This window comes from Carassius auratus, chromosome 5, assembly GCF_003368295.1.
Source record: "Carassius auratus strain Wakin chromosome 5, ASM336829v1, whole genome shotgun sequence".
Taxonomy (NCBI): Eukaryota; Metazoa; Chordata; class Actinopteri; order Cypriniformes; family Cyprinidae; genus Carassius; species Carassius auratus.
In genome coordinates, this window is record NC_039247.1 from 26,730,001 (window position 1) to 26,745,369 (window position 15,369).

Sequence of the window (15,369 nt, forward strand, 5' to 3'; positions counted from 1 at the left end):
CAATGCAAAAATGCAATTAAACAATATTTTTTGGTTAAATCTGTTTATTATTATTATTTAGCGCTTGTATCTTCTTGTTTTGCGCTTTTTGAAAAGCTCTCGTTTGGCTTGCTCTATCCGCTGGCGATAAGCATGAAGTGCATGTATTTTTCGTTTTCTTGACACAATGCCAAAACGATTGAAGGCCACTGTGTGTGCCCTCTTCACTGTAGTGTACAGGTCACTACTATACATGTAATTTTCTGATTTGCTCCACTCCAGTACATCTGTCAACATAGACTGAAGTTGAACTTCTGCAGTTACATTTGTTGGCACAAACAGATTTTCGTTTCCATCAGTGGGACATGTGAATTGTTGGTAGTTTGCAGGCAGTCAGCAACATGTAAGCACACACACTTTTGACCGTAACTGTTGACAGTACAGGTACAAAAGGCAGGATCACCAGTAAATACAAATGTGGCACTTACATCAGTGGGGTGAACAGTAATGAAATCACCATCAATGTGGTACTGGTTTTTGGCAACAATATCTCTAGCCATGTCAGCACGTAGCTGTGCAATATCAATACATTTCTGTGCTTCAGTGTATGCGGAGACAATATGTGTGCATACATTTCCCTTATCATACAATCCACAGTCACACTGCATCTTGACTAGATCCACAGTATTCCAAGTTGAATCTGAGTTGGGCCCTGCCCTTGTTTGCACAGAGCACATTCCTTGCTCATTTGTCAGGATCTGCTGTCCCACTGTGTTCTTGGCTGCTGAAGATGTTGATGCTGACGAGGAGATACTCAGTCTTCCTGCGTCTGCCAAGTCGTCCAGGTAGCTACATTAACAAAAGAGCATTTAGTCTGAGGATAACAGGCATTATTGTGTATAAAATTAAATATAGTATTGACATTTTTAAATCACAGAAATTGATAATTTTTAATTCAATTCTCATTTAATTCCATTCATGCAGGACATGTAACAGAGGACAGTATTGTGAGCATAGAATTAGTCGTTTCAAGTATCTGAAAGATAACATTACCAAATAATATTTGGTAATGGCCTTACCAATAATATTTTTGAATATCACCACATAGCAAGTGAAGAAGTTGATCAACTCTTCTGTTTGCCTCTCCCCTTAGGAACTGGTATTTAAGCGCAAGAAAAAACCTAAAAGGGGAAAACAATAATATACTGTTATGAGTAATTCACAGATTGAGAAAACAATACTCACTCAGTCTTGGGGAGCTAAGATTCTGATATTGGAAACTTTGGAAATGATAACTTAATATGTAAATATGAAAATGTGACCAGAAAAATTGTGTTCAGTGGCAGACTAGAAGAGAAATATGCCATCTAGGGAACCAAATGTTCCCGATCATGAGTTACTTTTAGTTTTATATCATGCATTGTAATGTTTGAAAAAAACATGATTATTAATCTTTGACTACCTCTCTGCCTTGTTGTTGGTGTCGCTGTTGTTGTGCTCAAATAGTCGTCCAAAATTGGCCCATAGTGCGGGAAGCCAGTGGAAGCCAGAGCACCTTCAGGTATGTTGTCACTCGATTGCTGCCAAGGTCATTGCACACGCTAGTGGAAACTGTCACAAAATCTTCCTCCTGAAATCAAACCATACCATATATTATGGTTGCCAGTTTAGAGTACCCAACAAAGAAGAAACAAGGGTAATAGCAGATATTGAGATACAATTTTATATATCTATTGTAGTTACCGTTATGCAAGCTTTCATTAAGGTCATGGCATGAATGACGACATGTCTTTGGTCAGGTGACAGGTTCCCACCATCTCTTGATGTAACCCAGCGATGTACAGCCTTTAATAGACAATATATGGCACTTCAAATGAGGTTCCATTGTTTTTTCTTCATTGTTTATTTACAACCAAAGAGAATGTTCAAAGGACCTTCTTGTGCATTTCTTAAATGCAATCAGTACCTGGAGAACATGAAACCAACAGAGGAGAACTTTGGTTTTGGGGAAAACTTCTCTTATGGCATTGAGCTCTTTTAAGTCTCTGTCGATCATAACTGACCTAGGAAAAATAAGTCCAATAATAATATTGCAAGAACATTGTAAGAACATTGTTTAAGTTACAAAAGGTATTCAGTTATCTCTCAGTATTACAACTCTTTTGTGCTTGTATGGGTATTGGACTTTTGAAAAGAACTGTTCTCACCTTGGGTAAAATTTTGGATTTCTTGAACAAAGCATGTTCAAGCAAAGCGCAACTATTGCTGAGGATTCCTGGCTCATTATTAGGTACGCAAATGGCACTCCTCTTCCAGTTTGATTGACAAGTACAAGGTCATACAGTGCATACCCATATGATGTCAAACCTTTGTAGGATGCGTCCATAAAAAACATGGGGTGGGGGTTCTCTTGGAGTAGAGCCTTCTGTTGTGGTGTCTGGACAACAATAACCAGTGGCTGGTCTTTTGTCAAAGGTTGAAAAAAGCAAATATTTTCTTTCAGTTCACCTGTCACCAGCTTTTTCACACTAACAGCATCATTAATGTCCGGCAAAGTGAAGATTCGGAGATGGCGTTTTACCAACCTTACATCTTCTGGAGTTAGGAAGAAACGTCTTTCATGCTTATCGGTGTAACCCCGACTACATGCCCAATCACAACTTTTTATGACAATCTGTGATATGGATAGACCTTGTGTGAGCCATATTTCGACAAATCCTAACAATTCTGGATTAATTGCATTTTTCTTCCTCTCTTCAGGGTTTGACAAATCATGTCCTGTGTGTGTTAATTGCTGCCGAACTACTACTGCTGTGAAACCGGTCTCCTCTATAAATTTAAACGACACATAGGCTTCACAGGAATTGGCCCTTGTTTCACATGCCTTGCCCATGCTTTTTCCTGTTGGTTTGTTGCCACTTTCACAGGCATGGAAATAATAATTTTTGCTGCTCTGTTTTGCTGCCAAGAAAAAGGTCTTTGTTTTCTTCTGTAGTTCTTCTATATAGTTTACCATAAACTCCGTTTTCTTTTCCCCACAAACAATTTTGATATCTGTGGAAACACGTGAATCTTTTTCTATTCTCAGTTTCCTTCGGATGCCCTCGATCCATAGCTGCTCCATAATCTGCAGTTGATATAAAAAAAAAAAAACAGCTTTAAGAAAACAATAATTTTACAAAACACTTCAGAAATAGACACAGCATACCTGAATGTTACTAGATTAGAAGAAAACTAGTTGTATGTTTGCACATTTCAGTACTACACAGAAAGTAGCATAAGAAGTGTCCTGAGATTTGTGTTATTACATTTGGATACTACATTTAGATAAGGTGCTCTAAGAGCAGTATTAGAATGTATACGAGTAGGGATGCAGTAGTATAAGAAAGTGTGCAACTAATGCCCATAGAGCAGCCAATTAATGTTGGATGTAAATCTAATTTGGTGCCCTGAGAGCAGTACTAGAATGCTTTGAGCGAAAATGTCCTTAGAGCAGCCAATTCATGTTTCATGCAGATACTACAAAGTGTCCTGAGAACAGTATTAAAATGTAAGGATGCAGAAAAATGTCCTTAGAGCAGCCAATTGCAGATCGAATGTCATACGGTGCAAATTATTGCATGGAGATACGGTAAGGTGCCCTGAGAGCAGCAATAGAATATTTGCAACATTAATGCGCTAAGAGCAGCAAGTGAATGTTGCATGGAGATACGGTAAGGTGCCTTGAGAGCAGCAATAGAATATTTGCATCAAAAATGCGCTAAGATTAGCAAATGATTGCACGGAGATACAGTAAGGTGCCCTCAGAGCAGCATTAGAATATCTGCAAAAAAAAAAAAAATGTACTGAGGGCAACAAATGAAGGTTGCATGGAGATATGGTATGGTGCCCTGAGAGCAGCATTAGAATATCTGCAACAAAAATGCACTAAGAGCAGCAAATGAATGTTGCATGGAGATACAGTAAGGTGCCCTGAGAGCAGCATTAGAATATCTGCAACAAAAATGCACTAAGAGCAGCAAATGAATGTTGCATGGAGATACAGTAAGGTGCCCTGAGTGCAGTATTAGAATTTATGCTGCAAAAATACCCTTAGAGCTGCCAATTGTAGATCTAATATCATAAGGTGCCCTCAGAGCAGCATTAGAATATCTGCAAAAAAAATGCGCTAAGAGCAGCAAATGACTGCATGGAGATACGGTATGGTGCCCAGAGAGCAGCATTAGAATATCTGCAACAAAGACGCGCTGAGAGCAGCAAATGATTGCATGGAGATACAGTAAGGTGCCCTGAGGGTGGCATTAGAATATCTGCAACAAAGACGCGCTGAGAGCAGCAAAGACTGCATGGAGATACAGTAAGGTGCCCTGAGAGCAGCATTAAAATATCTGCAACAAAGACGCGCTGAGAGCAGCAAATGATTGCATGGAGATATGGTAAGGTGCCCTGAGGGTAGCATTAGAATATCTGCAACAAAAACGCGCTAAGAGCAGCAAAGACTGCATGGAGATACAGTAAGGTGCCCTGAGAGCAGCATTAAAATATCTGCAACAAAGACGCGCTGAGAGCAGCAAATGATTGCATGGAGATATGGTAAGGTGCCCTGAGGGTAGCATTAGAATATCTGCAACAAAAATGCGCTAAGAGCAGCAAATGATAACATGGAGATACGGTAAGGTGCCCTGAGAGCATCATTAGAATATCTGCAAAATAAACACGCTAAGAGCAACAAATGATTGCACGGAGATACGGTAAGGTGCCCTGAGAGCACCATTAGAATATCTGCAACAAAAACGCGCTAAGAGCAGCAAATGATTGTATGGAGTTACGGTAAGGTGCCCTGAGAGCAGCATTAGAATATCTGCAACAAAAACGCGCTGAGAGCAGCAAATGATTGCACGGAGATACAGTAAGGTGCCCTGAGGGCGGCATTAGAATATCTGCAACAAAAATGCACTTAGAGCAGCAAATGATTGCATGGAGTTACGGTAAGGTGCTTTCAGAGCAGCATTAGAATATCTGCAACATAAAAGCGCTAAGAGCAACAAATGATTGCTAGGAGATATAGTAAGGTGCCCTGAGTGCAGTATTAGAATTTATGCTGCAAAAATACCCTTAGAGCTGCCAATTATAGATCTAATATCATAAGGTGCCCTCAGAGCATCATTAGAATATCTGCAACAAAAATGCGCTAAGAGCAGCAAATGACTGCATGGAGATATACGGTAAGGTGCCCTGAGAGCAGCATTAAAATATCTGCAAAATAAACGTGCTAAGAGCAACAAATGATTGCACGGAGATACGGAAAGGTGCCCTGAAAGCACCATTAGAATATCTGCAACAAAAACGCGCTAAGAGCAGCAAATGATTGTATGGAGTTACGGTAAGGTGCCCTGAGAGCAGCATTAGAATATCTGCAACAAAAACGCGCTTAGAGCAGCAAATAATTGCATGGAGTTACAGTAAGGTGCCCTGAGGGTGGCATTAGAATATCTGCAACAAAAACGCGCTAAGAGCAGCAAATGATTGCACGGAGATACGGTAAGGTGCCCTGAGTGCAGTATTAGAATTTATGCTGCAAAAATACCGTTAGAGCTGCCAATAGTAGATCTAATATTATAAGGTGCCCTCAGAGCAGCATTAGAATATCTGCAACAAAAATGCGCTAAGAGCAGCAAATGACTGCATGGAGATACGGTAAGGTGCCCCGAGAGCAGCATCAAAATATCTGCAACAAAGACTAGCTGAGAGCAGCAAATGATTGCATGGAGATATGGTATGGTGCCCTGAGGGTTGCATTAGAATATCTGCAACAAAAATGCACTTAGAGCAGCAAATTATTGCATGGAGTTATGGTAAGGTGCCCTCAGAGCAGCATTAGATTATCTGCAACATAAAAGCGCTAAGAGCAACAAATGATTGCTAGGAGATATAGTAAGGTGCCCTGAGTGCAGTATTAGAATTTATGCTGCAAAAATACCCTTACAGCTGCCAATTATAGATCTAATATCATAAGGTGCCCTCAGAGCATCATTAGAATATCTGCAACAAAAATGCGCTAAGAGCAGCAAATGACTGCATGGAGATACTGTAAGGTGCCCTCAGAGCAGCATTAGAATATCTGCAACATAAAAGCGCTAAGAGCATCAAATAATTGCATGGAGATATGGTATGGTGCCCTGAGGGTGGCATTAGAATATCTGCAACAAAAATGCACTAAGAGCAGCAAATGATTACATGGAGATACGGTAAGGTGCTCTGAGAGCAGCATTAGAATATCTGCAACAAAAACACGCTGAGAGCAATAAATGAATGTTGCATGGAGATACGGTAAGGTGGCCTGAGAGCGGCAATAGAATATTTGCAACAAAAATGCGCTAAGAGCAGTTAATGATTGCATGGAGTTACAGAAAGGTGTCCTGAGAGCAGCATTAGAATTTCTGCAACATAAACGCACGAAGAGCAGCAAATGAACGTTGCATGGAGATACGGTAAGGTGCCCTGAGAGCAGCAATAGAATATTTGCAACAAAAATGCGCTAAGAGCAGCAAATGATTGCATGGAGTTACGGTAAGGTGCCATCAGAGAACCATTAGAATATCTGCAACAAAAACACGCTAAGAACAGCAAATGAAGGTTGCATGGAGATACGGTATGGTGCCCTGAGAGCAGCATTAGAATATCTGCAACAAAAATGCACTTAGAGCAGCAAATGATTGCATAGAGTTACGGTAAGGTGCTTTCAGAGCACCATTAGAATATCTGCAACAAAAACACGCTAAGAGCAGCAAATGAAGGTTGCATGGAGATACGGTATGGTGCCCTGAGAGCAGCATTAGAATATCTGCAACAAAAATGCATTTAGAGCAGCAAATGATTGCATGGAGTTACGGTAAGGTGCTTTCAGAGCAGCATTAGAATATCTGCAACATAAAAGCGCTAAGAGCAACAAATGATTGCTAGGAGATATAGTAAGGTGCCCTGAGTGCAGTATTAGAATTTATGCTGCAAAAATACCCTTACAGCTGCCAATTATAGATCTAATATCATAAGGTGCCCTCAGAGCATCATTAGAATATCTGCAACAAAAATGCGCTAAGAGCAGCAAATGACTGCATGGAGATACGGTAAGGTGCCCTGAGAGCAGCATTAAAATATCTGCAAAATAAACGTGCTAAGAGCAACAAATGATTGCACGGAGATACGGAAAGGTGCCCTGAAAGCACCATTAGAATATCTGCAACAAAAACGCGCTAAGAGCAGCAAATGATTGTATGGAGTTACGGTAAGGTGCCCTGAGAGCAGCATTAGAATATCTGCAACAAAAACGCGCTTAGAGCAGCAAATAATTGCATGGAGTTACAGTAAGGTGCTCTGAGGGTGGCATTAGAATATCTGCAACAAAAACGCGCTAAGAGCAGCAAATGATTGCACGGAGATACGGTAAGGTGCCCTGAGTGCAGTATTAGAATTTATGCTGCAAAAATACCGTTAGAGCTGCCAATAGTAGATCTAATATTATAAGGTGCCCTCAGAGCAGCATTAGAATATCTGCAACAAAAATGCGCTAAGATCAGCAAATGACTGCATGGAGATACGGTAAGGTGCCCCGAGAGCAGCATCAAAATATCTGCAACAAAGACTAGCTGAGAGCAGCAAATGATTGCATGGAGATATGGTATGGTGCCCGGAGGGTTGCATTAGAATATCTGCAACAAAAATGCACTTAGAGCAGCAAATGATTGCATGGAGTTATGGTAAGGTGCCCTCAGAGCAGCATTAGATTATCTGCAACATAAAAGCGCAACAAATGATTGCTAGGAGATATAGTAAGGTGCCCTGAGTGCAGTATTAGAATTTATGCTGCAAAAATACCCTTAGAGCTGCCAATTATAGATCTAATATCATAAGGTGCCCTCAGAGCAGCATTAGAATATCTGCAACATAAAAGCACTAAGAGCATCAAATAATTGCATGGAGATATGGTATGGTGCCCTGAGGGTGGCATTAGAATATCTGCAACAAAAATGCACTAAGAGCAGCAAATGATTACATGGAGATACGGTAAGGTGCTCTGAGAGCAGTATTAGAATATCTGCAACAAAAACATGCTGAGAGCAACAAATGAATGTTGCATGGAGATACGGTAAGGTGGCCTGAGAGCGGCAATAGAATATTTGCAACAAAAATGCGCTAAGAGCAGTTAATGATTGCATGGAGTTACAGAAAGGTGTCCTGAGAGCACCATTAGAATTTCTGCAACATAAACGCACTAAGAGCAGCAAATGAACGTTGCATGGAGATACGGTAAGGTGCCCTGAGAGCAGCAATAGAATATTTGCAACAAAAATGCGCTAAGAGCAGCAAATGATTGCATGGAGTTACGGTAAGGTGCCATCAGAGCAGCATTAGAATATCTGCAACAAAAATGCGCTTAGAGCATCAAATGATTGCATGGAGTTACGGTAAGGTGCCCTGAGAGCAGCATTAGAATATCTGCAACAAAAATGCGCTGAGAGCAGCAAATGATTGCACGGAGATTAGGGATGCACCGAAATGAAAATTCTTGGCCGAAACCGAAAAACCGAAAAAGAGAAAACCAAGGCCGAAAACCGAAACCGAAAACACCGAAAGAAATTATGCCAATTATTAGTACCATTGCATTTATTGCTATGACAGTGTACTAACTTTACTAAAATTAAGACATTGCAATTGCATAAATTAATATTAAAGTTTCAAAGATAATTACAATTACATAACTTATAAAAAAAAAAAAACATAAAAAAAACTTAATTACAAATGATGCAAATATTTATTAAGCACATTGTAACAATGCACAGTATAAAATAAAATTCAAACAAAAAATGTATCCCACTCATGTGTATATTTAATAATAATGTACAGGCCTACTGGCCTGCAGAAAGGTTTTAAAATGAACAGTTCTCTCATAAAAACAAAGTGCATTTAGGTGAAGTGCATTTGAAATTTTTCTATGTAGGACTAGAAAGTGCATTACTTCTCCAGTTGGCAAGACTGTTATCACTTCTGGGGATGGGGACTTCAGACAGTTAACCATCTAGCTGTTGAGCAGTTGAGCTTGTCATCTGCCTGACATTTAAGAAATATTTGAGAGAGTGTGTTTAAATAGGGCCAGGGCATAAATAAACATTTTTATCAAATTAAAGCAGAAATCTAGCAGAAAATCTAGCATAAATATGGCTACAATCTGATATTATGTATGTATATATGTTTGTGTGTGTGTGTAGTAGTAGCCTAAGAACAAAATAGCCAACGTATTATTATTATTTGAGGCACTTTCTTGCAGAATTCCAATGAACATATCAGACAACGATGGTGCATGCCACTCGTCTGGTGCAGAGACCAGTCTTTTTTCTGCGCTCTGATCTGTCTCCTGCGCTTGGCGTTTCTCCGTCTCCACGCTGGTTCTCCGCATCCAGCGGCGCCTGGATCATTTCTCGTGCGCGCTGCCTTATTTCCGCATACAAGTAATGGTCTTTATAACGCGGATCAAGCACATTCGCGATGAAGTGCAGAGGATCCGACAAGATCTCAGTGAGACGTGTGCTAACAGACTCTTTAAGACTGTACTTTTCTTTGTTTTAACTTCGTGGTCCGTCTTAATCTCTTTGTTAGGAGACGTTTTAGTGCTGCGAATAAAGGAATACGAAGAGAGAGAATGTTCTCACTGGTGTTAAGTGAATGTCGCGTGGAGCTCGTGGTCTGCGCTTTGCAGGTGCACGTGCAGGTCGCGGTTTCTGTTTGCGTCATCACAACATTTCGGCCGTGTTGTTTCGGTGATAAAAGTCTATCGGCCGAAAACCGAAAAGGCCATTTTCGGCCGAAAATTTTCGGTGGCCGAAATTTCGGTGCATCCCTAACGGAGATACAGTAAGGTGCCCTGAGGGTGGCATTAGAATATCTTCAACAAAAACACGCTAAGAGCAGCAAATGATTGCATGGAGTTACGGTAAGGTGCCCTGAGAGCAGCACTATAATATCTGCAACAAAAATGCGCTGAGAGCAGCAAATTATTGCACGGAGATATAGTAAGGTGCCCTGAGGGTGGCATTAGAATATCTGCAACAAAAATGAGCTAAGAGCAGCAAATGAACAGAGGTGGGTAGAGTACCCAAAAACTTTACTCAAGTAAAAGTAAAAGTAATTCTAGAAATATTTACTCAAGTAAAAGTAAAAGTACTAGTCTTGAATAGTTACTTGAGTAAGAGTAAAAGAGTATCGGATAAAAAATCTACTCAAGTAGTTAGTTACTAGTTACTTTGGGTCATATATACGGAGCCTTTTTTTATATAGATATATAGACAAAAAATGTATGTAATGTATGTGTGTGTGTATAAATGTATATATTTCATCAGCCTTTAATCCAATTTATGTAATTTATTATAAAACCCTGTCTGTTTATTTAAGTAACAAATATAGGTGTCATGCCATAACATATTTTTAATACGACTGACTTTATTTTAAATGTGAATTTAACATTGAAAGTTAATGTGATATAAATATTGCTACTAATCTTTCATTGTTCAGAAAGAGAGCAAATAACATTTACATTATTAAACATAATTTTCACTGACAGTCTAGATTTCATTCACTCTCAGAAACTACCATTAAAATCACTGAAACTGTTAATACTGTGAAATCAATATCTTAATTATAGATTCGTACACACATCTGCACTTTGTTGTTTCTGACGAGAGAATTCGGCAGAAAGAGGTATTCAGTAAGTGAGCGAGTGAAGGAAGCACCGGCATTTCAGCGATGACTCATCGGAACGCCTCTGATTGGCCATTGCATTCAAAAGCTCAACAGAACCGTGTGTGATTGGTTAATGCGCAGCGCTGTAAAAACGCATCTGTCTCTGGCTCAGCGCCAGCAAGCGATCACAGATCTGAATTTAGCAGCTGATGATATGACTTGCTGAATGTATTCAGGTGTGATTGTATTAAAATTAATAAAATCTTAATCGGCTATTCTTTGTCTTTTGGAAGCTGCTTTCAACCTGTTATAAGCCACACACGTACAACAAACTAATGTCACAGTGGTATCGTGTACTGTAATCGAATGTAGCCCAAGTTATTACCTGTTAAACAGTAGACAGCACACGCGTTCATCTAATAAGGATCTCCATCGCAAGCAAAGAATAGCCTTTGCAGATTAGCTCTATTAGAGCTCGGGCGTAGACGTCATGGAATGGTGCATTGTGGGTAACGGCGGCCATTTTAGAGGCATCGCAAAGCAGGTTTGTAGTAAGATAATAGCCAGTCTCCAGAAAAAGTTAAAGAACGTGACAAAAAAAGTTGCCTATACCTATACGGACAAACTTAATAATGAAGCCAAACAACGCTAATTAAAAAAAAAAGAGGTTGTAGGCGGAATCGATCCCTATGAACACATGAAAGTTTACCAAGCCTCAGTTTCCCTGATAATTTATCCTACCGGGTCTGTGGAGTGAGCGCTTACACCTCCGATCAATTTAAAAATGTCACTTTCACTTTTTAAAAAGTCACTGGAGGCTCACCTGCAGATCATAAATGGATCTGCAAATTAAACGTGGAGAAAACAATCTTTTTCACTAAGGAAATGTTAACATTAACCAAGCATCAGTGGTGACACACACACACACACTTATCAGATTCTGCGAGCTATGAAGCTTGTCTATGCGGGTTTGTTACACTTCCGGAGTAATTACTCACCTATCATACTTGCAAAAATCCACTGTTTTCCTCCGGTAGTTCTGTAATCCGGTATAATATTGACGAACATTCACCTCAGACACAACCCACCATTCACCAAAACAAGACGCTTAACTTCCTATTTTGAAGTTCGTTCCAGTTTTTTTTTTTTTTAAACAAGTTGTTCAAATTTGTTAAATACAGTCAGCACAAAAATATCAAAAAGCAAATTAAGTTCAGGATTGGGTCAAAAGAAAATGTTTAAACAAAAAATACAGACACTAAACTGACTCCCTTACTGGCCAAAAACTAGAGAAAACGTAATGTGTTTGTGTCTGAGTTTGTGTGTGTGTATGTGAGAGAAAGAGAGAGACCATACACAACATGTCTCACCATAACTATGTATTATAATATTATCGAAGGTGATGGTTTCCCTCCGTACAGTGGCGACCCAAGCCATCTGACGCCTCTTGGTGATTTCAGACACCTTGTGTTTTTTTTCCAAGTAGGAAAATGTTGAAAACTAATATGATTCACGAGGCGTTTGCCCTGTCGATCATGAAACCGATTACAGCAGTTCACAATACAGCAATACTGAACCATTTTCCAAAAAATAATCAAAATTAATGACCAAATGACCAACGTTACCTAATGCCTACTATACAGTACATCTACTTCTGTACCGCGATTCCCACAATGCATTGCGACGTGACGCAACGATCCCGACCTCTATTCAGTGCAGTTCCATAGCCCCGTTTTCAACGCGGCTAATATTCTTAAACATTACAACTCTGAGTGAACCGCTTCAGAGCTCAGCGCGTGCAGCATGGAACTGAACGACTCAATCAAACTGATTCATGAACCAATTCACTCGTTTGCCAATTGGTTTGATCAAGCCTTTGAACAAAGTTGACTCAAAAGAATGAATCATTCGCGAATGGGCATCGCTCATTGTCGAGAGAAAAGTAGACGGCGCGTTTGGAATAAACTGAAGCATTTATTGCATTAAGATAAAGTAACGAGAGGGGCGTCGCCCACAGTAACGAAGTAAAAGTACAGATTTTTCCCAAAAAATGTACTCAAGTAAGAGTATAAAGTACCCATCTTTAAATATACTCCGAAAAGTATTCGTTACCCCCGAAAAATTACTCAAGTAAATGTAACGAAGTAAATGTAACTCGTTACTACCCACCTCTGCAAATGAATGTTGCATGGAGATACGGTAAGGTACCCTGAGGGCAGTATTAGAATCTATGCTGCAAAAATACCCTTAGAGCAGCAAATTAATGTTGCACTTAAATACGACAATGTGCTCTAAAACCAGTATTAGAATATATGCATAAAAAATGCAGCCAAGCATTTTGTTGTATGTAGCTATATGACAAAATGCTCTGGGAACAGCAACAATACCACAGCAGCGTAACTTGCTATTATAGCCAGTAAAAGTTATATTAGAATATAAGCTAACATTAGCTATTATCCTTTCTCAGAGCTAGCTAGCTAATGTTCTGAGTTAGCTTACTTTCATTAGTTAGCTAGCTAGTTAAATAACAGCTTGATAGAAAAATTAAGCTTTAACCTTACTTGTTATATATACTTAACCTTACTTGTTATATATACTTCATTATCTAGACATTTTAATTTAATAATCTAAATAATAACCTTTAACCTTACTTGTTATATATACTTAACCTTACTTGTTATATATACTTCATTATCTAGACATATTAATGTAATAATTTAAATAATATAGATTATAATATAATATAATATATTATAATATAATATAATATAATATAATATAAAGCACAACATTACCTTAACGTAAAATCCAAATAATTCAATATTTTGACATTTTAATGTAATAATCAAATATAGTTAAACAGAAAACATAACATTACCTTAACTGCAACGATCTCCTTAGTGTGATGTCTGTCTCCCGCGTCCTGAGAAAAAAAATTCAAATAATCCATGTCCCGCCTCCTGCTGTCGCTGATTGGATGACTGAGAGAACCAATAAGATGCAATGCTGCCCTGAGAACATATTTCAATAACTAAAAGTCTAAGCTGCTATTGAGGACGTTGCTGTGTAGCCATGTTTCTGTGAAACCATGATATTGCAATCCAAAAGTCTCTTACTGTGGGATATGCAAAGTCGTTCTCATCCATTTGTTCACCGTACATTAGCGAGGAAAATGTTGGCTAAAGAGAGCCAGCGGTGTTAGCTTTAGCTTAGTGCTTATATCTCTGCACTTCCCCTGCCTTTGTCTACGATCTCAGGTAAAAGTGTTATAGGTGCATCCCTAATAGAAACTAAAATAAAATCTTCATGGTGAAAATGTCAAAAAAAAAAAAAAAAACTAAGACACTTGGACCTTAAGCACAATAGCCATTTACTAAACTCAAATGATAGTTTCTTTGAAGTGGTTTCTAAGTCAAAGTACAGTAATCATTTAGTCTTGAGGACTTTTTTCTCCTTTTTTTGGATATTTCCTCTCCATTTTACATTGAGAAGAATTAGGTTAAAGCCTGTGATGCTGATGTCAACTTACTGTATATCACGAGGATCATCTGTCTCATCGTCAGTGCTGGAGATGGTAAGTGAAACTGATGTGTGTTATTTCAGAAGAAAGATGAAATTTGATCATTGTTCCTTTTTTCAATGAATGTTTGGTTTAATTCATTTTCCTTTCACAAAAAAAAAGTACAATATCACCCACACTGGGCTCTGAATGTAATACATTCTCCCTGTTGTCAGAATCATGTTTTATCTTTATTGTTCATAGAGCTATCCATGCCAGAGAGCTGCACGGGTCCGATTGTGAATCCGCACCCGCCCGTACCCGCAGTGTTTAAAACCCCATCCGACCCGTTTTCCGACAGCAGCACTAATTAAAATCCGCACCCGACCCGAGCCGCTTAAAATAGAACCTACATTAACCCGCACCCGAAATCAAATCAGTTAAGCAAATCACATTAGACACACTTTTTTCGAATTTTATTGCCATACAGAAGTTATTAATGGAAAACTCTTTTTAAAAGATATTCGTTTTTATACATTGTATCTTAATTTTGATCAATGTTTTATCTAGGCCTATCAATTGCCCATATTTTAATAAATAAGAAGCAAATATATAGCAGACAATGAAATAACCTTAGTGTAATTGACAGAATTACTAAAAAATATTTTGCTACCTAAAATGTAAATATTGTTTTTGTATCACGCATGCATGCATGTCTATTTCCCTCATATTAAATATAAAACGCATGTGGACTGATATTTACCAATGTCTGGACTCCTTTATTAATGGAGTAGGCTATATAAACAGACGTTTCAATATGCTGGTATTAAATGCATTTTATGAGAATTTATATTTCACTTTTTTACTGCAAATGTCGAAATACGTGCTCTTTGGTCCATCAGTCACTGATCACATTAGACTAAAATATCTCATAATAAAATACAAAATTGACTGATAGTTCTCAAATACAGATAAACGCTTTGATTTGTTGTATTTTTGATCCTGACAGAAAACAGAACAACAAAAGAGCGAATCATACCACCGTCTGAGGTTGTGCTTCAAGTCGAACGCACCCATTTATTAATCCTTCACAGCTGAGCATCGCGAGAGGCGGATCTGCGCCAGAGCGCGCATGTAAATGAGCTGCACAAAGTCAA

General features: G+C 38.8%; 1 protein-coding gene across 1 annotated transcript; it reads right to left on the reverse strand.

The window, feature by feature from the left end:
* Positions 1 to 26: 26 nt before the first annotated feature.
* Positions 27 to 14,256, reverse strand: LOC113084141 (uncharacterized). The gene is made up of 7 exons (XM_026254792.1): positions 13,592 to 14,256; positions 2,187 to 3,106; positions 1,946 to 2,042; positions 1,723 to 1,824; positions 1,442 to 1,609; positions 1,059 to 1,160; positions 27 to 828 (listed from the first exon to the last, which is right to left on the reverse strand). Exons 1-5 carry the CDS (start codon positions 13,661 to 13,663, stop codon positions 1,478 to 1,480), a joined length of 1,323 nt encoding a protein of 440 aa, XP_026110577.1. The 5' UTR covers positions 13,664 to 14,256; the 3' UTR covers positions 27 to 828; positions 1,059 to 1,160; positions 1,442 to 1,477.
* Between the last annotated feature and the right edge of the window lie 1,113 nt (positions 14,257 to 15,369).